General features: G+C 46.1%; 4 protein-coding genes and 1 pseudogene across 6 annotated transcripts in view; 3 read left to right on the forward strand and 2 right to left on the reverse strand.

Annotated features, from left to right (window-relative positions):
* The first annotated feature begins 3060 nt into the window (after positions 1–3060).
* On the forward strand, positions 3061–5076 carry LOC1270164 (uncharacterized). Its single transcript, XM_308840.5, has 5 exons — positions 3061–3765; positions 3851–4217; positions 4299–4340; positions 4410–4494; positions 4577–5076. The coding sequence occupies exons 1-5, from the start codon at positions 3708–3710 to the stop codon at positions 4862–4864; spliced, it is 840 nt and encodes a 279-aa protein (XP_308840.5). The 5' UTR covers positions 3061–3707; the 3' UTR covers positions 4865–5076.
* Positions 5077–6129: 1053 nt separating this feature from the next.
* On the forward strand, positions 6130–6856 carry LOC5667110 (large ribosomal subunit protein mL54). The gene is made up of 2 exons (XM_001688054.2): positions 6130–6367; positions 6432–6856. Exons 1-2 carry the CDS (start codon positions 6274–6276, stop codon positions 6737–6739), a joined length of 402 nt encoding a protein of 133 aa, XP_001688106.2. The 5' UTR covers positions 6130–6273; the 3' UTR covers positions 6740–6856.
* On the reverse strand, positions 6839–8343 carry LOC5667111 (uncharacterized; annotated as a pseudogene).
* Positions 8344–8561: 218 nt separating this feature from the next.
* LOC1270163 (NADH dehydrogenase [ubiquinone] 1 alpha subcomplex subunit 8) lies at positions 8562–9804 on the reverse strand. The gene is made up of 4 exons (XM_308839.5): positions 9645–9804; positions 9430–9581; positions 9100–9275; positions 8562–9034 (listed from the first exon to the last, which is right to left on the reverse strand). Exons 2-4 carry the CDS (start codon positions 9556–9558, stop codon positions 8812–8814), a joined length of 528 nt encoding a protein of 175 aa, XP_308839.2. The 5' UTR covers positions 9559–9581; positions 9645–9804; the 3' UTR covers positions 8562–8811.
* Positions 9805–16591: 6787 nt separating this feature from the next.
* Positions 16592–23254, forward strand: part of LOC1270161 (PTB domain-containing adapter protein ced-6) — a 29355-nt gene continuing 22692 nt past the window's right edge. The window contains exons 1-2 of one of the 3 annotated variants that reach the window (XM_061646793.1): positions 16592–16763; positions 18108–18660. The gene's annotated coding sequence lies outside the window, so the exon portion shown is untranslated. Of the gene's footprint in view, positions 16789–17049; positions 17201–18107; positions 18661–23254 lie in introns of those variants that run through there. The other 2 variants (XM_061646794.1, XM_061646795.1) reach the window with 2 other exon arrangements.

Genomic DNA, 23254 nt, shown 5'->3' on the forward strand with positions numbered 1-23254 from the left:
ATGAGTACCGGTACTATATAGGTACTATATAGTACCAGCTTCATCAGTCGCGACAGGTTCTTTGAGGTAAACTGATTTTTCTGTAGACCAGTTGGCAGCCAGCATCCTTGCGCTCAACTCAGCTACCATTCTATTGTCGTTGCTGACCTTTGACCTTTAAAGATAGGTGAATTCTGGGGCGACTTCAAAAGCGTGTTCACCTATCTGTACGTCACGCCTACGTAGGCTTGGATTATTTATTGGTATGGCCGCTGATGTTGCCACCATCAGTTTGGTCTTTGCCTCGTTTATCTGCAATCAGATGTTCTCTGTTGCCTGCTCGATCCTTTAGTAGGCTTCTGCTACATAGGAGAGCTGCTTACCAATGATGTCTATATCATCAGCGTATGCCAGGATCTGGATTGACAGATAGAAGATGGTTCCTGAAGTCTCCACCCTCGAGACACCGATGACCCTCTTTAGCGCCAAGTTAAAAAGGAGACAGTCAAGTCCTTCTCCCTGGTGCAGACCTTTGTTGGTAGCAAATGGCCCTGAGAATTTCGATCCACCTTCACCTGGCAAGTGACGTTGGTCATAGTCACCTTATCAGTTTGGCCGGGATTCCAAAAGAGCTCATAGCGTTGTACAATTTTACCCTGGCAATGCCATCATATGCGGCTTTGAAGTCAATGAAGATATGGTATGTGTCGTCTCTGTATTCAGCCATCTTCTCCAATATCTGATTTTCCGTTTCGGAATCCTCTTTGACAGTTTCCGATTATCTCTTCGACGTGCGGGACAAGATGATCCTGAAGGATCATAGAGAATATTTTAGATATTTTAGTATTCAACACCGTAATACCCCTGTATTTGTTGCAGTCCAACCTGTCTCCCATCTTGTATATGAGGTAGATGATGCCGAGATTCCAGGCATCCAGGCCAACAAAGCAACGATTCGCTATCCCACACCTTAGTAACAATTTGATGAATTTCGTTTTCTAGTCGTGTACCTCCAGCGGGTTACTAGTGTTTAAAATCCTGCTGAAGTGACAGCACAAAATATAACAACAAACTATAATTAAATTAAATAAGGTTACAGAAAAACAATTTTTATCTCAAAAACATTCCCAGAATAACAAATGTTGAACAAATTTCCTATCCCTTCAATCACCGATGATTACATTAAATTTAATGCAATCATTTACAATCAACTGTGGTATGGTTTGGCACCAACCCCTTCCAATTACCATACGTTTGCAAGCACACAAGCTGTGCCAAACACAATTTGTACCTTTTTGCACGAAAAAGCCTTTTGCAAAATGGGAGTTCTAGCACCGCAAAAAACATGCACATTTCCACTTCACACTAACACCCATTAGGATGGCCCGGTAAAATCCGTGTGGGAATTCCATTCATAACGGTGTGCTAAAAATTTGCCCCAAAACTGCTCCCGCTTTGTGCCGGTTGATGGCCACGTGCTCGATTGAAAGAAAATTGTCTACAAACATATTTAAGGGGGGGGAGGAAACATAAGCGAAACATGCTTCAATTTACAGACTGTCAAAAGGGAGAGGAGACACAAAAACACACACACACCCATCCTCTTGCACAATCAACCATTCACTAGGACAGAAAACACATTTCCCGTTCAGTTCAAATTACTCCAGCCCTACACCTTCGCTGAGCGTACACGTTGTGGGTCCATTTTCCACGCAACGTGTGGAACGAACGGGTGAGCGGTTGGCAATTTGTGCGACCATCTTCTTTTCATAGTTCAATTTCAATTTGATCGTGCCTGAATGGGGTTGAATTGGTGGCACGATGGAACGGCTTTCTTAACCAAAGCAAAAAAATGGAATATTTCTTCGAGTGCACTGCAAGAACACATTTGGTAGGGGCCAATTGAAAACTGGCTCCCTTTCTTTGAAAGGTAAGTTTTATTAGAACATTAATGAAGCAATGCTTTCATATTTAAAAAAGCAAACTTGCAAGTATAATGAATTATTTTTAGTGTTTTGTTCCTGCTTTATGTTTGGACGATTTGATCCTTCCCATGCACATACTCTAGAGAACGGTATAATCTACAACATGTTTAACCATTCCTTGCAGAATAATCACTTTATCTCGTCTCAATTAGGTTATCTTATGATTCCGGTAAAATACGAACCACTAGTTCCGCCCGGAGTCGAAGTCGCCCGAAGACGTTCAGAGTCGCCCAGATTCATTCGGAGTCGGAGTCACCCGGATTCATTTGGAATCGGAGTCCTCCAGAGTCGTTCGGAGTCGGAGTCGTCTGGAGATGGCTGGAGTCGATCGAAGTCGTCCATAGTCGATCGGAGTCGACCGGAATCGGAATTGGTCAGAGTCTACAGGAGCCTGGATGTGCTTGTGATCAGACATTTCATTTCGTTGAGTTTTTTTGTTTTTTTCATATACATGCCTTTATTTCGATGGCCGACTTCGGTCCATTTCGGACAACTTCGACTTCAACCGATTCCTGACGACTCCGACGAGTTCGAACGATTTCGAACGATTCCGGATGACTCCGACTTCCAACGATTCTGGCCGACTCCGGACAACTCCGGACGACTCCGTACGACTCCGAACGACTTCGACTACCAACGACTCCGACTCAGGACGACTCCGATTCCGACTCCGTACAACTCCGGACGACTCCGACTCCGAACGGCTCCAACTCCGGGCGACTCCGGATCTGGTTCCAAACAACTCCGAACGACTCCGGACGAATCCGGGCGATTCTAGACGATACAGAACAATTCCGGAAAATGCTGGGTGAACCTACCTTCTGAAGATTCCGAAATTATCGGAGTCGGAACGAAATGGACTCCGGATTTTTGCCAACTTTACCCATCACTAGTTATAACTAGTGATGGAAAAAGTTGTGTTGGTCGGAATCGATTCCAGACCATAATTCCTGAAAAAGTTGGCTAAATTGACTCCGGAAATGATTCCAGACTCGGTTTCAAAATCTGAACCGGTTCCAGTATCAGATTCAAAATTATAATCGATTCCGCATTTGCTCCAGCATAACTTCCGGAATGGGATCTAGAAGCGAAATCGGTATCGGAATCGATTCCGAACACGAAAATGAAACCCGATAAAAATCTCGCCAAGAACCGTCACACGTACTTACAAAAGACGTTGCCAGCGAGGGAAATTCGCACCTATTTCGAGCCTCTGGCGACGGTGCGAATCCGGTTTTTGGCCTGCGGGAGTAGATTGACCACAAACACGATTTGAAGCCGATTTGACCAATTGTCTCCAATCCAATGTGGATTTGTTTACTCTTTTCAATCACGTTTTTCATGCTGCTGAACCCGACCATGAGAAATCAACTTTATGCAGTAAACCTAGCAAAATCAAGTGTCAAATCAGTGCTCGCAATTTGTTATTGTTTTTTTTTTTGCAAATTGCTTACGCTCTTGTTCGGATAACAGAGGAAAACGCACTGTATTACGGATTCAAATTATCAAAACGAGGGTTTTCGTGTTTTTACGAAACCGCATTGGTTTTCTTTAGTAAGGCCCAAGTGAATCAAACAGAAAGATTAATCCAAACCACCTGTAGCGCCCTGAACGTTTTGGTGACACGCACGCCCGATAGCGGATGACAACAACACAATAATTCTTGCTAGCAGCTGTTTTCGTTGGCAAAGAATTTCCGTAGTGATTTTTACTTTTTTAGTTATAAGATCACGTAGCAAAAGTATGTTAAGGTGGCTAGCATTAGTTCTTACGCTGTTACTTTCCGTCCAAGCTGGAGAAGGTATGAAAACACCAGCCGCCGCCAGAACATCAACGCTATTCGATCTACTTTACTGAACGCTTTTGTTAATTCATTTCCATCGCAGACTGGAATGGAGCATGGTTTCCCAACGCACCGAAAGCACTTGCCCTGGAGGCTGGCGAAACAATGAAACCCGTCGATAATGCACTCCCGGAGGTCGACACCGCCAAAGAGAAAAAGTCCCCATCGCGCATTATGATGGGAATCGAGAATGCGGATTGTGATGATGCAAAGCACGGTCTGGCAATAGATTTTGACCCGTACAATGTGACGCACTCTACGGTGTACATGTGCCTGGAGCCAAAGGCAGACTACAAGGGCGATTACAATATGGACGCTGTTATCACCGAGCACAATGTACCGGCTGCGTACGTGGCCAACCATAAGTGCATGAACAGTAGCATAGAATATGCGGAAAGGATTCCTTCCTAGTAAGTTCGATGCCAGAGACTTGTGGTGGTGACTGGTAGGAAACGATCCATGAATGCTGTACCTTGTTTTCTCTCTTTCAGTGGAACGCATCGTCCGCTCTGGCCGAGGTATGGGGAGTACCGGTAAGTTGTTTACTCAGCTGTGTAGCAATACCCAGCGCATTGGTGATTAATTTGTGATCATTTTCACAGATACGTTCCTCCGCAGCGATGGCTGCACAACAGCGAGCATGGCGCAGTAATTGCTCTCTATCATCCATGTGCAAACAAGCAACAGGTGGGGGAGGGCTACCACGGAAAAGAATCACGAATCAAAAAACAACCAATTAATTGTGTTTCCAAACATTCATCCTTTCTAGGTAGATGAATTGAAGCACATTGTGAAGGAATGCCTGTATCGGCATGTGATAACACCTTCCCAGCTACCTAACAAGGACCGTCCGTTTGCACTCGTCACGTGGCACGCAACGCTGGAGTTTTCCGTGCTTGAGCGAACCATCGTTGAAGCTTTTATCGAAAAGTATGCTCTTAAGGGGCCGGAACAAACACACCGCGACGGACAGTACGATCATCTGCTGGTGGATCCGGCCAAAGTAGTCTCAACTGAGGATGATAGTGTGCTGTGCCCCAAGAAGCAGCGTGACTAATGTTTGATCAGAACAGAGCACACATTCCTTGCCATTTGCAGATTTTACAAAACTTTTTAAATCGATGTACGTTCCTATGTGATATCTATATTTTAAAACCGACGGTGCACAGTGCATAACGAATCCGATCTGAAGGGCTAAATGCGAACATATTGCAATATTCTATACCTATACAAATAAAAGAGGCAGTTTGAAGGAATATTAAACAAAAATGAGCATTTTTTGTAATTAAATCGAGACAATAAAAATATCCCAAAAATTACCTCTATTCACCTCCCCTACAAACAACGAGCGGGATATTTTATTATGGTGTGTGTAAAAACCTAGAGTTAAGCGGAGAATCGGTGTGAAATACACGGAGGCGAGAGCGCGTTTTGGTTTCGACACAGTTTTGGCACTAATACAGTTACACATGTGGAAATGTGTGCGTTCATTTTCGGCCAGCTCGCTCAGTTTGATCTGCTTGCAGCGCTGTGCTGATGTCGGTGTCTCGCTTGCACTGCTGCACCGAAAGTTCCTCTGTGTGCTCTCGTTCTTGCTACCACACGAAATCGTCAGTACAGCTCAAGGATCGGCAGCAAGCGGCCGCACATGCGTCAGCCTAAGTCCTGGACGATTGGTGTTATGATTTTGTAAAGTGTTCAAGTGTTCAAGTGTTGTGCAAATTCAAATGAAGCTGCGCGAATGATTCGTAATGCATGTTATGTACATCGCGCAGCTTCATTTCGTACCTTTTTTACAGTAATCAACGTGTGCAACAGGATCTACGCAGATATTCGACAACTTCAACGTTTGCTTCGATGGAGCGATCAATGTTATTTTAGTCAAATATTGTGTATCAACTTACGTAAATGTGTGAAATCGTGTAAAGTTAAAATGTAAATGTTTCAATAAAGTGATGAAAAAAAGATCTACGCGTGTTTGTGTTTTTGTTTAGCTTTAGATAACAAAAAAATACGCAGCGAGTGTGAGCGATCGCTGAACGAAAGAAACGCACACAGCGCAACACGAAAGAAACAAACACAAGCACACGAAAGGATGCTCGCGCATGGGCGCGAGCATTGAGAGAGCGCACCGTGTATTTTGTATGGGAGCGGGAGAGAACCGTGGTACCCGTTCCCGACCCATTTTTTAAGCCTAGGAAATCTTCCATCGGCTTAACTCTAGGTTTTTACGCACACCATGATAAAAATTACCCGCTCTTTGTCCGTAGGGTCGTGCATCCAACTTCCCATCTATGTATGGAAACCTTGGCATTTTGACAATTAAAACGAAAACAACACACGAGCGAAAATATCAAAACAATACCGGCCCTGGTGCACGGGAAACACGTTTGTAGTAAAAAATAGCTTAAAGTTATAGTTTAACGTACGTAAATAGTTTTCTAACTACGCAAACTCTTAAACAAAATGAGCTCCTTCATCGGCAGTTTGATTCCACTGTTTCGACGCAGCTTTCTACAGCTGACCGTAGCACGAACTTATGCAACACCAAAGGCCGGAGGTAAGTACCCAAAAGGGTAGCACGTTCCGGCTTTCTCTCATTCACGTGTTTTGTGTGTCCGCAGGTGCTCTCGGTGGGTCGAAAAAGAAAAAGCTCGGCAAGCTTGGCCCAGTAGTGGAGAAGAAGGTCATTCCGGTCGAAACCGATACGAACCGGCTGGTAAATTACGTGTGTGGCAGCAACATACTGAAACAGGGGGAGGATATCAAACTGCAACCCGACTCGGAGTATCCCGATTGGTTGTGGAAGATGCACGTCGGGGCACCGCTTACGCTGGAAGAGATGGACCCAAACACGAAAGCGTACTGGCGAAAGCTAAGGCGAATGGCGCTGCAGCGCAACAACAAGCTGGCCAAGTTGAAAAAGTTCTAAACGATGAAGCGGTGATAGGGCGAGCACGGTGCTTTTAAAACAAACCACTACCAATCCAGTTTCATAGAAGATAGCACGAAAGCAAAGAGGAATAAATCGTTATAGCTGTACATTGAACGGAAGGAGCTTTATTGTGCCAAGGGTGGAAACTTTTCCACACTTCAGCTGAACTCGATTGTTCGAAACTGCAGCAATACCACCAGATAGGTAACAATCGCTGCCACGATCTAGAATAGAAAGCATGTTAGTAAATGGGAAGACAGGTTTCCGTCCAGCTTACTTACTCCAAAGAAGTACTGAAGGTCAAAATCAAACAGATTGTATGGTGCCATTTTCATCTGATTTTGAAGAAGAACCATTCTGCCATTAAAAGCATCGCCACGTTGCTGGAACAGTCAATAACCAAAATTAGAATTGCATTCGTAGGTAAGAGATCCTTTCTCTTTCTCAGTACCATATTTGCTACACTTTTCGTCAGCTTCGATTGAGCTTGAATAACCAGGCGCATTAAGCACCGTTGCTGAAATGCAAAGCAGTTCCCGTCTTTCACGCCAGTACACAGAAGAAAACGTTAAGCCTTACCTCACTCTCAACCCTATCAGCGTTGCGACAAATCAGCAGCAGTGCACACAGCTGCGGAAAGAATCCCAAACACTCCGTCATCCGCTTGTACTTTTCCAGCCAGTTATCGTGCGTATGCATCAAGATGATGTTCAAATTGACGTAAAATATCACAAACGAAGCAATGAACGTGTTCAGTGCAATCGCCACCAGCTGCAGCTGAAACGCACGGCAATATTTCGCCCGTCTTCGATGTAGCGTCAGCACACGATGATAAAAATGCTCAATCGTACGCCACCAGTACGGATCATCAAGCTCGGACGGCTCGCTCGTGGCGTTTCGTTGCAAACACCTGGACAGCCGATCGCTATCCAGCTGCCCCGTTCGATGCACGATATCGAGCACGGTGGAAAAGTACAGCGCATTCATGACCGTTACCATCTCCAGGTAGTAAAAGATGATGTAAAACATAAGCTCGGGCCACTTTTCATCGTACAGCAGCACGTACGTGTACTGGTTTAGCTCGTAGTTAATGTAGTGCAGCAGGAACACGCCCAGCACGACCCTTGAACCACGAAATGGACTGTTTTGAGCACTTTCATCTGTACTTTCGCTTTTCGCTTCTCGCAAGCATGCTACACATTCGGTTAGCAGTGCACGTTGCTTTGTACCGGTAAAGTAATAGTTCAGCAGTATGGTAATGTTCATCGTCAGCAGCGTCCAGAGGATGCGCATGGCAAACGCTACCACCTGTACGGACGGTATGGTAAGTAGTATACCCGTTGTTCCTATGAGCGAAATTACCAACAGCACCGAATTTGGAATAACTATATGAAGCACCACCTTGAGTGCGGTCATCGTCTTGCTGCTGGTAAACGATTCTTTCGCTTTATCGTAACGGAAATTCATCACTCCCAGCAGATAGTACAAATACAGATGGTTCATCACTTCTGCTAAAGAAAGAGAGCAGCAGTCCAGCAAAGGGTTTCTTTTCCAAAGACTGTTACGAATTGAATGAGACCAACACGTGGGAAGGTCTATGGAGAATCAATCCAATATCTAATATGATTAATTGATTAAATTCTCTGTAATTCCCATTCATTAAGGGAGCAATTTTCTTTCCAAAGCTGTCTGTTTTTGTGCCTTTTCATGCTAACTGGATGCTAAATATTTAATGTCGACCATACTACAGAAGGAATCCCCATCCCATGCCTTCCGCATGCGTCATTCTTTCGCCACACAATCAATCCCTTCAGCATAGTTCGTTGTTTTAAGCAATGATTTTTACTGTAGCTAAAGAAACGATTCATCCGATGGTCGATTATGGTGTTGAGTGTGCTGTTTTCTACACCCTCATGCGTGCGGGCTAGAGCCCCTCTCTCTTTCTCTCTCTCGTTCCTTATCTACACTCAAACAACGTTCAGCGAGCTCTCGTCACCGCTTTGCCTAGAACCATTTCAGCTAAACCGTACCGTGTAGAACCCCATCTGCCACGCGCTCCCACCTCACCCCTAGTTGAGCCAGTGGAATCGAGAACCGTATTTGGCCTCGGGCCGTGGATAATCCTCCGGCAGTCCCGGCGTTGCGTCCGGGTACACTGCCTTTTCTTTCTTCGGTGGCGGCGGACGTTCCGTGGCGTGAACCTTGGCGCGGCAGAAATATCCATAATCGGGACGCTCCAGATCCATGTTGTCCAGGACGCACTTGTCGTACACGCCCTGCGTTTTGCGGCAGCTGCAATACATTGGAACATGTTTTTAAGTAATGCATTGGTAATTTGGCACACACTCTTCACTCACTGCTTGAAATTCAAATCGCCACTGCTTTTGTCGAGACAGTTGGCATACTGCGTAAACTCCTGGGCACAGGTCTTCTTTAGCTTCCGGAAGAACTCGAACGCACAGTTAGTGACCGCTTTGCCCTCGTTCACGCACGCCCGCGGATCGTCCAGCTCCTGGCGGCATAACATAAACTCCTGCCGAAACGTAAACAACACCGACGGAAGGAACGTCAGGTTATGTTATGGATTGAGCACCATTATATAACAAAACAAGCAGGAAAGATTCCGACTTCTCTTCCCTTCGGGCAAAGGATTGGGGCCGATTGTTTGCCTTCCGGGGACCACTTACATTGTTTTGCGCCTCACAGTACTTGCCCAGATGGAAGGCGCCGGCACGGAGCGCTGGTCCGGATAGGTTGATCTCCGGTACCGTAAGTTCTTCCTCCGTCGGCAGGAACGTATCTTTCGTCACAACCATGGTGCCGGAGCGACCGAATACAACTGCAAATGAGCGCTCATCGTTAGAGAGGTATGAAAATGTTTACGGCAAACGGCAAATGTTACCTGCAGCTGAGTTTGTCCCCTGCACGTACAGGGGAATTCAATTTACGCGATGCGAGTAGTTATCCTCGCAGCTGACGAAGGAATTGTACGAAAATTGAAGTGGTAAAAATAAAGTTCAATACGAATGACAGAAGTTTGACAGCGTGCCGCTGCGGTGGTGTGCGTGAGATGCGTGCGTCATAAAACGTTCAGGGCTGGAATGAAGGCTGATTACATTGAGGGTTGATTGTTTGTTTTTGTATTCGATGTTTCGAATGGAACCGTTTTATGCAAATTTCACGTAGACGTGTTGCAAATTGTCCCACACTGACTTTAAGAAGAGCTACTAATCATAAATACGTTCTTCTATTCAAGGAACAGGCTATCAGTATTAGTTTTATTACATATTTTTATATGAAGTGTGTATTTTTATGTTTTTCTTTGATCAAATTTGCAAATTTCCATCCCTATGTTTTTATTAAATCGCTCCACTTTGTTCAGCGTTTACTGATATTATCTAATTATATGTACGCTTGTAACATTTCTTTGCCAATTAACAGTCATCAATGGATCAATGTTGAATGGTGAAAATGGCCTTGTGGTAAAATTGTGAAGTCGTACGACCTAGAACCATGTTCGGTGTGGGTTCATGCACTGTGCACTATGGAACGTAAAGCATAAAGCAGGTTCGATAAGCACTACTTAAAACTGATGGGATTCTTCCGGATTAGTGTTTAAAAATACTAATGCTAAGTAGTGTTTGGAACTTTAAATTTTTGAATTTTAATTTTTTTTCTTCGAATTTATCCTGAATGTGATTCGAATCTCCGAATAATATTCCACTTTGGTTAGCAAACCGGGTGGTGGGAGGAGGGGGAGAAGTTGCCGCTAGGAACTACTTTGCTGTTGCGACAAATATATGTAACATAGGTAGAGAAAAAATGCCTTTTGCCAAGTAAATTTCATTTATTGCTTGAACATTCTCGTAAAGCCCCTTTACTTAAATTATTCATGTTTCTCTCGAGCAAGAAAGCTATCATTTTTTTTTTTTTTTTGCAACGATTAGTACGTTTCTCATCGCAAGTTTCCAATCATTTTCCAACACATCCTACTGGGATCCAATTGGAATCGTCCAATGTCCTGAATCATCTGAAGTACAGGCGGTCCCCGAGATACACGGTTAATGGGGATCGAAAAGGACCGCAAAATACCGCATATCTCGAATTTCCGCGTAAGTCGAATCTCGTAATTTTCACTAATATTCGTGTAATTTTGCAAGTAGTTTTAGACACCAAATAAATTTTTTGATATGTTTCTACTCAATTGAACATTTTTAAACCTTTTGAAATGGTATTCTACATTCGATTAATACGGAAATTATTTGGTATTCCGCAATGGATTTGTCACATCAGTACAATTTGCTCAAATAACTGTCAAATTTGGGAAACCGCGTAACTCCGAATCCGCGTATAACAGGTACCGTGTATCTCGGGGGCCGCCTGTACATTGCATAGGCCATCACTGGGAATGCTCCGACTCTTTCCAACTCCGGCTTCGACTCCGGACTGCTCCAAATGCGAATGGCGTTTCCTTTTTTTTGTCGGTTTCGGAATTGAACTAATAATAGCCGGTAATCCCAATCCCAAGCCCAATACACCACTCAGTCATTGGTAGGCAAGAAATTAGAACCAGCAAAATAATAAAGCTCAGTGATCTTTAGTCTTCCAAATCGTGAATGAATCTACGGGACTTTAAGGAATTTATAAGGTTTCCGTAAGCATTAAGAATTGTTTTGCCTCTTCCTAAACTCCCTTATCCTCCTAAGGAATCCCCGTCCGAGATAAGGGAAATTTTCGTTTAGTATTTCCATGCAGTTTTAATAATCCGGCATTTGACTCTGACGAGAGTGCTCGCTTGCTCACATTTCCGTAACTGTTTGAAACGAAATTCTGATTCACACAATGTTAAAAAAAAAGGAAATCTGTACACAAACATCATTCCGGCGATGTAGGTGAAGGCGGCCAAGCAACCCTCATCTGCATAATTTCACGTTTTTGCGATACCTTCCCTCCCTTCCCCAGTTCATTGTTGTCTACCGTACGTCTACCGTAGAGTCTGTTGCTTTTTCTCGAGATAATAGTACAACAATGTACATTGCTTGCACGCGTGTTACTTTCAGCCTGACGACGGGAAAGGTGAAAGTCAATCCCTTGTCAAGAAAATGTGATAACCAACAATAACCTAAGCAAAATTATAAACCAAATGCAGGAGTATTATCTGAACACACACAAAAAAACAAAGCAATTCATCTCAACACCACTATCTTGAACATGTTCATGGTTTCTATTGGATCACTTGCACTGAATTTCTTTCAACAAGCAAATGTCCCCTCGTGGATCCAAAAATAACCTCCTCCGGATGGGCAGGGCGTGCTACTAAAGCAAGGTAACAACAGGGACAAGGCCCTTATCGAAACAAGATCCGGAAATAAGCAATAGAGCGTCAAATCAGTGGAAAGATCCCAGCGCACACCCGCGCGCTCCACGACCACGAGCAAAAGCATCAATCTGTCCAAGATGATAATGATAACAATCGTGCCGTGGCACGGAGTGTTGGGACCACTTCTCGGTAGGGCCAAACCCTCAACCGACAACCATAATAAAGAAATCAAGCCACGGAACCCGTGTCGTTTACTGTTGGGGGCACACCAAGCTCGGGGAGGGTTACCATTTCTCCATCAATTACCCTGCCCAGTCGGTATTCGTGATGCACCTTCCGGGGGTTGGGGAGGAAATGCATTGATAGGCATCTCGTATCTCGTTGGTTCATTGGCTGGTAGTGTCGCTTTCGTGGCAAATAGCAACAGCATTGTGCAGCTGAGGTGCGATCATATTCAAAGTTAAACGTTTATTTTAAATTTTTAATTCATTTTAGTCTTTAACAGTGGATGACAAAAATAGAAACTTCTAATCTTCCATTATTAACGAGCTGCTAAATCACGTCCTTTACAGCGCAACTGAATAGTGCCATTCCATTGTTCAGTGCTTTTATCGATTTTTAACTACTTCGTGTGCTCCCAAACAGTTCAAAAAGACTAATGCAGCTGTTTAAAACTCGTCTCACCCAAAGGTTTACACTACTACCAAATAAAAAACCACCCTGCACGTGCTGCTGCCCAGAGTAGCACTTTAACAACGACTTGCGGCAAATTACCTTCCCCGCAGAGACAGTTACGCTGACGCTAATGGTAAATTTATTACTCTGTAATCATGAACTTGTCGAAAATGCGTCCAAGCCAATCATGCCTGGAACGGTTGCTGTCTGTGCGACACTTTATTCACGCCATCCATGTGCCATTTCCCGCTGGTGAGCAAAACTCCAGAGAAACGTGGTCCGGTAGGCGCTGCCATAGGCCTCCGATCCCCCCTGACCCCATGGGCAAACTGATTGTTTTCCCTTTCTTCTCTCTCTCTCTCGCATCTCTTTGTTTTCCATCTTTTTTGTTTGCCGTGGCTCTGGCTGTATTCATCCCCCCCCCCCCCCCGAATTCCCCGCAATTGCTGCAAGCGTGGTACGTACGAGTGACGTGTGTGTGATTTGAATGCACATCACGCTGCAGGACGGCGCTGCACAGGGAAAAATGCATTAGTGATGGGTAAATTCAACAAAAATCCGGAATCGCTTCCGGATGACTCCGCCAAAATTGGAAGCGATTCCGGAAGGTAGGTGCGAAACTCCGACCTCGGAGCCGTCCGGAGCCGTTCGGAGCCGTCCGGAGCCGCTAGTCGGCAGCCGGAGCCGGTCGGAGCCGTCGGAGCCGTCGGAGCCGTCCGGAGCCGTCGGAGCCGTCCGGAGCCGTCGGAGCCGTCCGGAGCCGTCCGGAGCCGTCCGGAGCCGCTAGTCGGCAGCCGGAGCCGTCCGGAGCCGTCGGAGCCGTCCGGAGCCGTCGGAGCCGTTGGAGCCGTTGGAGCCGTTGGAGCCGTTGGAGCCGTCGGAGCCGTCCGGAGCCAGCCGGAGCCGTCCGGAACCGGCGGAGCCGTCGGAGCCGTTGGAGCCGTTGGAGCCGTCCGGAGCCGTCGGAGCCGTCGGAGTAGTTGTAATAGTCGGAAGCATTCTGAAGCGCATTTATTTCCCGATATTAGTGATAATTTTATTGTAAAAAACAGCTAACGAGTAAAAAAAGAGTCTTCTTCATTTATTGATATGAAGTTTTTTTGTGTGTTTTTTTTTTTTCAAAAATAAAGCCAAAAATAATTGTTTGCTCCGTATATATACATAGGAAAAAAATGAATCAAATTAGGAGGTCAAGGAGCAATAGATCTATGACGGGAGGTGGGTTTGATAAAATACGAACGAGGCAGACGAGTGTAATTATGGCAGTTTTGCACGGTTGTTTACATTGACTAACGTGTATGGTTTAGGCCGCACTTGTTTTTTACCGAATAACATGATGGCACATGGACAAGACAAAGAATATAACTATCAATCATCCGTCCATCTTTTATGAAAATAAAGATCAATAATAGTTTGATTCATAGTTTTTCCCTATATATACGGAGCAAACAATTGTTTTTGACTTTATTGTTTAAAAAAAATACAAAAAAAAACTTCAGAGCAATAAATGAAGAAGACTCTTTTTTTACTCGTAAGCTGTTTTTTTTTAAATGAAATCATCGCTGATATCGGGAAATTAATGCGCTTCAGAAGACTTCCGACTATTACAACGACTCCGACGGCTCGAACTGGCTCTGTCGGCTTCGACGGCCCCGACGGTCCCAACGTCTCCAACCGGTTCCGTTGGCTCCAACGACTACGACGGCTCCGTCGGCTCCAACGACTACGACGGTTCCGACCGGCTCCGGACGGCTCCAACCGGCTCCGTCGGCTCCAACTGCTACGACGGCTCCGACCGGCTCCAGCTGCCGACTAGCGGCTCCGACGGCTCCAACGGCTCCGACGGCTCCGGACGGCTCCGACGGCTCCAACGATTCCGGACAGCTCAAACGGCTCCAAGGGCTCCAACGGCCCCGACGGCTCCGGACGGCTCCGACGGCTCCAGCTGCCGACTAGCGGCTCCGGACGGCTCCGGACGGCTCCGACGGCTCCGGACGGCTCCGGACGGCTTCGACGGCTCCGGACGGCTCCGGACGGCTCCGACGGCTCCGGACGGCTCCGACGGCTCCGGCCGGCTCCGACGGCTCCGGACGGCTCCGACGGCTCCGACGGCTCCGACGGCTCCGGCTGCCGACTAGCGGCTCCGGACGGCTCCGGACGGCTCCGACGGCTCCGACGGCTCCGACGGCTCCGACGGCTCCGGCTGCCGACTAGCGGCTCCGGACGGCTCCGGACGGCTCCGACGGCTCCGGACGGCTCCGGACGGCTCCGGACGGCTCCTACGGCTCCGGACGGCTCCGGACGGCTCCGACGGCTCCGGACGGCTCCGACGGCTCCGGGCGGAATCGACGGTTTGAATTTTTCGGAATCGGAGCCGGAGTAGCAATGCTCGGAAGCGATTCCGAGCCGTGGGTGCGATTCCGGCTACCCATCACTAAAATGCATCCGACGGGAGGGGTCTTGGGGCAAGAGAGACGATGTAAATAATTCAACGACGGCAACGCGTTTCGCGTGCATCGCGAGCCCTGGTTTTTCGTTTTTTGCTGTTTAACTAGACTACGAACTACCGGGGACGAGAGTAGTTAGGCGATCCTCTCGATCGCTCCAGCTTATTTGACGAATGATCAGCGCAGCTCCGTGATTGCTATTCAGGAAATGCCACACTTCCAGCTGAGCTTTTTTTCGCATTAAATTCTCCTCATTCCTCCCCTATTCCCTTCAACACCTCCCTCGAAGCTTTTTGCACGAGAGCGAGATCGTGTTTGGTTTGAAGCATTCAACAACTGTACGTTCCTATGCTGGCATCACAAGTGCACACGAAAGGGGTGGGTTTGCAGTTGTATGTACGCGTGTGCACGCGTCTGTATGTGTGTGTGCGTCCAATCCGGGCAGGGTGTGATTGTTTTAGCCGTCCTCGGTGTGCGTGAGCTTATGTTTTGTATACAAAAAGGTAACAGGGGGTTGCAATGGCTTCGTGCGTGGAACATACAGTGCGTGATGGAAAAGGTGTTGCAGGTGTTTTACTTGTATTAAAAATTTAATTTAAAACCCTTAAGAAAAGACTCAGAAGTATAATAATGATAATTTAATGCTATAAAACAAGCTGTAGCAACATACTTCAAAGGTACTGTTAGTGGAGCACCTCCGTCGAGAAGGTTATCATCACGATCGGTTGCGTTTTCTCCGCATAAGGACGGTATAGGCACAGTAGTGCAACAGAATTGGAATCATCTAAATATTTTTCAAGTATGTGGATTTTATTATAAATAATTATAATTTAAAAAAATCTATAGTCATAAAACTAACATACATTTGGTCTAGTTTTGATTATGTGTTTTAATACATCTGAAGAGAAAACCAATGTAATCATTCTTTTATAAATAATTTATAGTAAATTATTAGGTAAAAATATTACTAAAACAAACATGTTTCTCTTCTACCGCACACAAATGATCGTATGATCATGTTCAGCATGCCTTACCATATGCTAGCGTGTTTGAACTGGGCTTAAGCATGCACCACTGGTTCGATTCCAGCGCATTTGCCAGCGTGATCTTGCCTTTTCCAGGGGAAGGGCAAACGCACAATGATCGCGATCGTGGCAGTAGAAGTCCAAAAGATAATTGATGCAAACAATAGTGATGATGAATCAAGTACTGGTTAAATCCCTTGTACGCTTTTCACAGCAAATGATGATTTTTGCACGACTTGTTCTATAAATTCTTGCTATACTTGTAGCATTCAGCTACTTAAAATTAAATAAAAAATCGCTTCAATATAAAGTTTTTTTCCCACTCCAGCAGCTCACATCAGCTCACCGTGCGGGGTGCAAATCTCACAACCTTCCCTACACGGTGCAGAGCCGTGGCCAGTCCGCCAGCGCTTTCAGTGTGTCCGTACGTGTGTTTCGCCGTTGTCGTCGTTTGTGTGTTACCTTGTTGATGCTGCTGCCAGCCCTGCTACTACCCGCAACACCGTGAACACCACCGTGTCTCCATACCCACCGTTCTCACCGTGTGCTCACCCGTACGTGTCACATTTGTTGTTTGCCGTTAGTGCTTCCTCCATCCATCGAAACCGTCGCCATTATTACGCACATTCACCTGCTGCCTTTTTTGGCACACAGCATCTCCTACATTCTTACCTGGGGCAGCCAAGCTTCATCCCCATTCTTCCGTGATCGTCGTTCCCAGCAGCGCACTATCTGTCGCTGTGTGTAAAAACCTGCACACACACACACACACATAAACACAATTTCCCCTTTGCTTACAGTGCATTAGGGACAAAAAGTACTGTTTTTTTTCGCATCAAAACCCACACCCCGCTGTGTGACGTCGTAGTCAGCTCGCTCATCTCGTCGGACATTAGTCGGTCGGTCGGTCATCACCGTTGTTCCCCCGGTTCCGTTGTGATGATAGTTCTCGAACACAAACTCTGGCCAACATTCGCCCCCGTGTGGCGCTGTAAGATCGTCTAGATAGCGCTGCTCTCCTACCTGTACGACTGCAGCACAGGAGGGTTAACCTTCGGCCCTATTTACTGCGTTCTCCTACCCGTTAACGATCACATCGCGAGAGAGACCCATTCTCATAATCAAACGCCACACGCGGCACACAATCGTGTCATCAAGATCGTCAGGAGGATGTTTTTTGGTTTTTTGTCGCCCATTCTCTTCTGCCGCAGATTTGCTCGACGATACACGCACCACGTATCGCGCTGGATCCCGCAAAAGCTCGCAAGACGTTTCGGCTCGGAGTTGCAAATTTCGGAGTCTCGCTTGGAGTAAGCACCAATGTTCTATTGTGTCCTATGCATGTATTGAGCGGGTCTGTGGCACAGAAGTGATCTTCGGATTTTTTACATTCTACTCTCAACTTCAACGGCGACGTCGATTAGTACACGATCATCGTACTCGATCGAGCAGCCTCCAGCAGTGCTTTTGTTCGATCGTTTCCTCTCGACCCGCACACGTCGCCCTTCCCTGCGATCATTAGCAACGTTGGCAGTGGAAGGAATCCGACCGATCGAGCCTAGCGCGGTACGATTTGTTAGGTTAGGGCCCTGCAAAAACCCTTTTTTTACCTAGCAGCACACAAACACCTTCATTTGCATGCGCATTGTCCCATGTTCTCTCTATCTCTGTCTATCGCTCTCTCTGTATCCGCTATCGATAGATCACAGTTCCTTCTCCAGAATACTGACCCCTCTGACCTGCCGTGGCGTGTGAAGACAAACCCGGAGATGCCATCTTTTCCTCCAAAGTGTGTTGTGTGTGTCTGTGTGTCACCTGTGACTTTTATTATCCTGTTTTTTTCTTCTCTTCTGAAACATTGTGTCCCAACCATTCCACTCCTTCCCTTTCTTTTCCAGGTGCCGCCCAAAAGCAGCCCAATCGTAGCCGAGTGTGCGTGCGTGCGTTTGTGTTTTGCGTGTGTGCGAGTGTGTGTGTGTGTGTGCTGAGTGTACGTGTGCATCGTGTGCAACGGCGTAAGCTCGGTGTGTGTCTCTCTGTGGATTTGTATGCAGATACGAGTAAAGTGTTTTGTTTTGTAAACCCACAAAGTGTGTGCAAGTGCGGTTTTGGGCTTTTGTCACAAGATTGTCAGCTTTTTGCGTTCAACCCCCTTCCGGGACAAATAAAAGCTCAACCCGCGAGAGCTTTGCGAGAATCTCGGCGTCTGCTGCTGTCGTGTCGAAGAACGTGAATGCTTGGGTTGTCTTTGCTAGTGTGCGTCTTTGCTGGCATTAGGAACAAGCGGGCGAGCAACTAGGTACGGCGAACGTAAACCCTCGCTACACGAGTTCTCTCCAACGGACTATCTTCTATCCTTTCTACGCGACCACCATTCCGGCACCGTACGGGCAGACAAGGCAGAGAGCCGGGAAGCTTTTGAGCGGTGTTCTGTCAATTGCCAAGTGAGAGGTAAGAATTGATATTTTATTCGTATTAGTAGTAGTAAAGTATGAAACATTCTCTTGTTGGACCTATGTTTTGGCCAATTCTGATCAGTTTTAGGTGTAATTAATCTTTTAATAGAACAAAAAAAGCAGTGCCACAGTTGAATTACTTTAGAAGTATCTTCAGAAACGGTATTAATTATTAGCAACAAATTTACATTTCACTGGATGAATCTACTCCTTATTAGTGGTGGGAGCTCGGAATCGGACCTATCCGATTCCGATTCCGTGTTCGGGATCAATTCCGGAGCCGATTGCGATGCTGGAATCCATCCCGATTCCGGAGTCGATTACGGAGCCGAATCCGGAGTCGATTCTGGAGCCAATTTCGGAACTATTTCGGGGACGAAATTCGGAGCCGATTCCGAGATCGGCTCCGGAATCGATTCCGGGATTGGAACCAGCTCTGAAATCAGAATCGGCTTCGGAATCGGAATCGAAAATTTGCTCCGGTAACGGAATCAGGATTGACTCAGGGACTGGAATTTGCTCCCAATAAGTTCTTGAATTGAAATACGAAATTTTATGCGAAAGCGAAATCAGTCCGAGAATCTCCAGGATAATGGATCGTTTACAAATACATTTTGATTCTTTGCGGCTATAAATACGTAGCATCATTGGACCCCAAATGCCTATTCTTATGGATATGTCGAAACCGACTCCGTTTCGAAGCCGATTCTGATTTCGCAGCCAATTTCGATTCCGGAACCGATCCCGGAGCCAAATCCGGAGCCAATTTCCGAACCAATTCCGAAGTCGATTCCAATTCCAGAGCAGATGCCGATTTCGGAGCCGATTCTGATCAGTTTTAGGTGAAATTAAACTCTGAATAGAACAAAAGATCAGTGCCAGAGTTAATTTGCTTTAAAAAGCCAAAAGCCGATATCTGCCGTCTGCCTCACATGGCACCGACACAATCAGTCCACTTTTGATGGTCGACTTTTGAAAGGGGCGCACGTTTTTTTTTTTTTTTTTGCTTGCCCCACTGCCGCCCGGAAGCTTACGCACTGCATGCAAATATCCCCTTCGTGTGACGATTGCGAATCTTTCTCCTTTCTCTGCATGTCCCCCACACTCCCTTCGCCGGTTCTTCCCGCTGGAAGGAGCTGTTGTTTACACGCTTTGCTCACGTCTCCTTGGCAAACTGGAAGCCGCAAGCCACTTCCTCGAGCCCTCCGCGTGACTAGCTGGGCCAGGCGGACGTTAGGTAATAGATTAACCAAACCTGGCGTGTGCTTTTGGTGTGTGTATGTGTATGGCTATCCTCACTTGCCGCTGTCGGTGTCGCGATGCTTTTGCTCAACAATGGCTATCGGTTTTGTTTATTTTTACCTTTTGCTTTGGTTCCTTTTTTTGTGAAATATAAACCCGCGGTTATAAGGCGCTACGGCACGCCAAACGTCACCGAGTTGCGGTGTGGCTGTCTTCCCTTTCCTTTCTCACACCTATTCGACTGTTTATATGCTTTCTTCTATACCGTAAAAGGCCAACCCGATATCTCTCTCTCTCTCTCTCTCTCTCTCTCTCTCTCTCTCTCTCTCTCTCTCTCTTCTCTCTGTTTCCTCGCTACACCGTGTGTGTGTGTGGTTGCACGTTTTGCCGAACGGCGGGGACGGCCGTACGCAATCATAATGGCGCCATATGCGATCGTGATCGTGTGCGTGAGGAGCTGGATAGAGAGTTCCAGCAAACCACACTAGCAAACACTAGCAGCAGCAAAAAAAAGAGTGCTGGAACTTTCTCTTCTCCAGCTGCTGTCGGTGGCCGCAACTCTATATTGGCCGCCCCAGTGGGCATGGGATGTTTGTTTGCGGTCGTGCGGCGTTCACGTTTAAAAGCGGTGCAAGCTGTTTTGGCGCTCAGCCACGCCGGCACGGTTTTGGCCATTTTGGATGCTGCCGGGGGAATGACGAAATGCGGCGCCATCGATCAGATCGGTACACATTTGTTCGTGTTTTTCGATCTAGAAAGAGAGAGAGAGAGAGAGAACGAGAGAGAGAGACACACAGCCGGAATAGAGCGCTCAAGCGCTCAATATTCTTTGGAGCTTTTTCGCCGTGGAAAATGCCGCTCCACTGTGTCTATTCCGTAGTTTATTCCAATGCTGTGTGTGTGTTGGTGCTCTAGGGCATCACCCCAACTAATCACCAACACATTGGAACCATTTCAGCCGGGTGTTAAAAAAGACGATGCCATTAGTGCATCGTACTAGGTCCCGATCGGTTGTGTAACACCAAAGCCCAGCGACCGGGAAAGATCAAACGCGTGACGGAATAATACGGGCCCAGCAGACACACGATCATTTGGTAATCTTTGGTTTGATAAATTATTCTAGTTCGGCTGTTTGATTGATTGTCATTCGAATCATTCTACTTTGAGGCTCCCTTTCTTTGTTACGCTTGCAGGCTAACGCTTAATGATATACAGCAGCCAAGTAGGTGGATGCACAGCACGTATGTAAAGAGTGAACAATTGCATTTTTTTTCTCTCTTACTACGCCTCCACGTGAACCATCAACTGTTCGTTTTTCCGTTTGCGATAAACCACACCGCCTTTACGGGCTGCAATCAGGGAACAAAGAGACTTCACCGCATATCGTCTAGCTAGTCGTCGGTCGAATAGGCACCAACCTGGTGCGATATGTGTAAGCACCGCGTCTAGTACCACGTCTTACAGGGTTTACCAAGTCACTTTGCGATGTGAGCTGCACAATTCATCTCACTTGAGACGTATTTCTATTCTGACGTGCTACTTCATTTGGCCCGAAATAATTTTCTATTCCGCCGCATTCATTTTCATCCATTATATGAAGTCTTTTCACAGGGGATGTTAGCTGGAGCCGTCCGCGATGTTTACATTTTTTTCAAAAATAAATTTTTGGGCTTTTAGAGCTGATTTGTGATACAACTATGTTGTTTAACAAAGAATAGAAGTTTATCTTTGCTCCGCTGTAGCATTCTAGCCGAAACATGGGTTATTCATTGAGTTATTAGCAGATTTGACTGAGCAGGTTCAACTGCTAATATCTCAACGAATAACCCATGTTTCGGCTAGAATGCTACAGCGGAGCAAAGATAAACTTCTATTCTTTGTTAAAAAACATAGTTGTATCACAAATCAGCACTAAAAGCCCAAAAATTTATTTTTGAAAAAAATGTAAACATCGCGGAAGGCTCCAGCTAACATCCCCTGTGAAAAGACTTCATATAATGGATGAAAATGAATGCGGCGGAATAGAAAATTATTTCGGGCCAAATGAAGTAGCACGTCAGAATAGAAATACGTCTCAAGTGAGATGAATTGTGCAGCTCACATCGCAAAGTGACTTGGTAAACCCTGTAAGCTAAGTGATCGTGTGCAAGATCATGTTGAATGCCGTCAGCTTCTCGCTGTTGTTCCTCCTGCACGAACCGCACGCTGCAAACGTATGTGAACACTGTGCCGTAAAACTTTGATTGCTGTAGCGTCCCTCTGTGAACAATAAAACAAAGTCATCCCCCGCCGCATCGAGTCCCGGAATAGAAGAAGTGAAAGCAGGGAGATAAACCTTCCCATATACGTGTGATGTGGTGGTGGGTTTTGTTAGCTGTTAAAACTATCACCACGCGAAAGATTGGCTGGGGGCGTTTGCTGTTTTTTCGTGTACGTGTGTGTTGTGAACTGTTCCATCATCTTTCCAGCAAAGGTTGCCTGTGCTCTAACGGAGAGAAAGGTTATTTGCATTTTACTAATGAACTGAACTGCTGCTTGACATTTATGTCCCAAAAAACAAGACACAGTAATTCACAAACCGTTATAAAACACTCTTCCAGGAACCATTTTGATTCTATGAACATTCAAACGAGCACGTGTATTAAATTTTTCCTGCTTGAGTCAGCTGATTTAAGCCACAGCCACACACATTCCATTTGCGTTGCGTATTGGCAGCGTAACCCGCTGATAGGGAGTTGCCTTGCTGCCTATGCTGCCGCTTGCTCCATATGTGCATAGATGGAATGACTTTTTTTCGTTGTTGTTGTTTGCTGGTGTACTCTCTTCTGATCGTTTTATAATCACAGCTGTGATTGCACGTGTTACTGTTTTTTCTCTCCTTTTTTTGATAATCCAAACCCAGCGATCGGTTGCCTTAAAGTGCTCGAGTTGTGTAACTGATTAACTAACGAAGCTACTAATGCGTTGAACATCATCTCGTCCGGAGCTCTCTCTCTCTCTCTCTTACTCCTGGCTACGCCGGGCATGCCATTGGGCTATTTTTAAGGCATTCTGTTAATGATATTTGGTTGATTACAAAAAGCCTTTCTACATTCAACTGTGAAAGCAAGAATTCTCCTTCACAACAACCACCAAAACCCACCCGACTCTAGCGTAAATCATTTTGACTGCAGTTTCGTAAAGCCTTCATCCTAACAATCGTACTAAGACGGACAAGACCCTAACAGACTAACCCCCAACAGCTGGAATGAACTCTGCAACCGAAACAAAGCCACTCCGTTCGTCTACTCCACCTCCACGCTCGCCTAGTCAAAACGGATCGACACACGTAATGATAGTAGTTTGCC

This window comes from Anopheles gambiae, chromosome 2 (assembly GCF_943734735.2).
Source record: "Anopheles gambiae chromosome 2, idAnoGambNW_F1_1, whole genome shotgun sequence".
Classification (NCBI taxonomy): Eukaryota; Metazoa; Arthropoda; class Insecta; order Diptera; family Culicidae; genus Anopheles; species Anopheles gambiae.

Coding starts and splice junctions, on each gene's coding strand:
- LOC1270164 (XM_308840.5), top strand. CDS start 3,708: ATGTTAAGGTGGCTAGCATTAGTTCTTACGCTGTTACTTTCCGTCCAA. Junction 3,766..3,850: donor TTCCGTCCAAGCTGGAGAAG/GTATGAAAACAC, acceptor TTTCCATCGCAG/ACTGGAATGGAGCATGGTTT. Junction 4,218..4,298: donor GCGGAAAGGATTCCTTCCTA/GTAAGTTCGATG, acceptor TCTCTCTTTCAG/TGGAACGCATCGTCCGCTCT.
- LOC5667110 (XM_001688054.2), top strand. CDS start 6,274: ATGAGCTCCTTCATCGGCAGTTTGATTCCACTGTTTCGACGCAGCTTT. Junction 6,368..6,431: donor TGCAACACCAAAGGCCGGAG/GTAAGTACCCAA, acceptor GTGTGTCCGCAG/GTGCTCTCGGTGGGTCGAAA.
- LOC1270163 (XM_308839.5), bottom strand. CDS start 9,558: ATGGTTGTGACGAAAGATACGTTCCTGCCGACGGAGGAAGAACTTACG. Junction 9,276..9,429: donor ACTGTGAGGCGCAAAACAAT/GTAAGTGGTCCC, acceptor ACGTTTCGGCAG/GAGTTTATGTTATGCCGCCA. Junction 9,035..9,099: donor GGCGATTTGAATTTCAAGCA/GTGAGTGAAGAG, acceptor AATGTATTGCAG/CTGCCGCAAAACGCAGGGCG.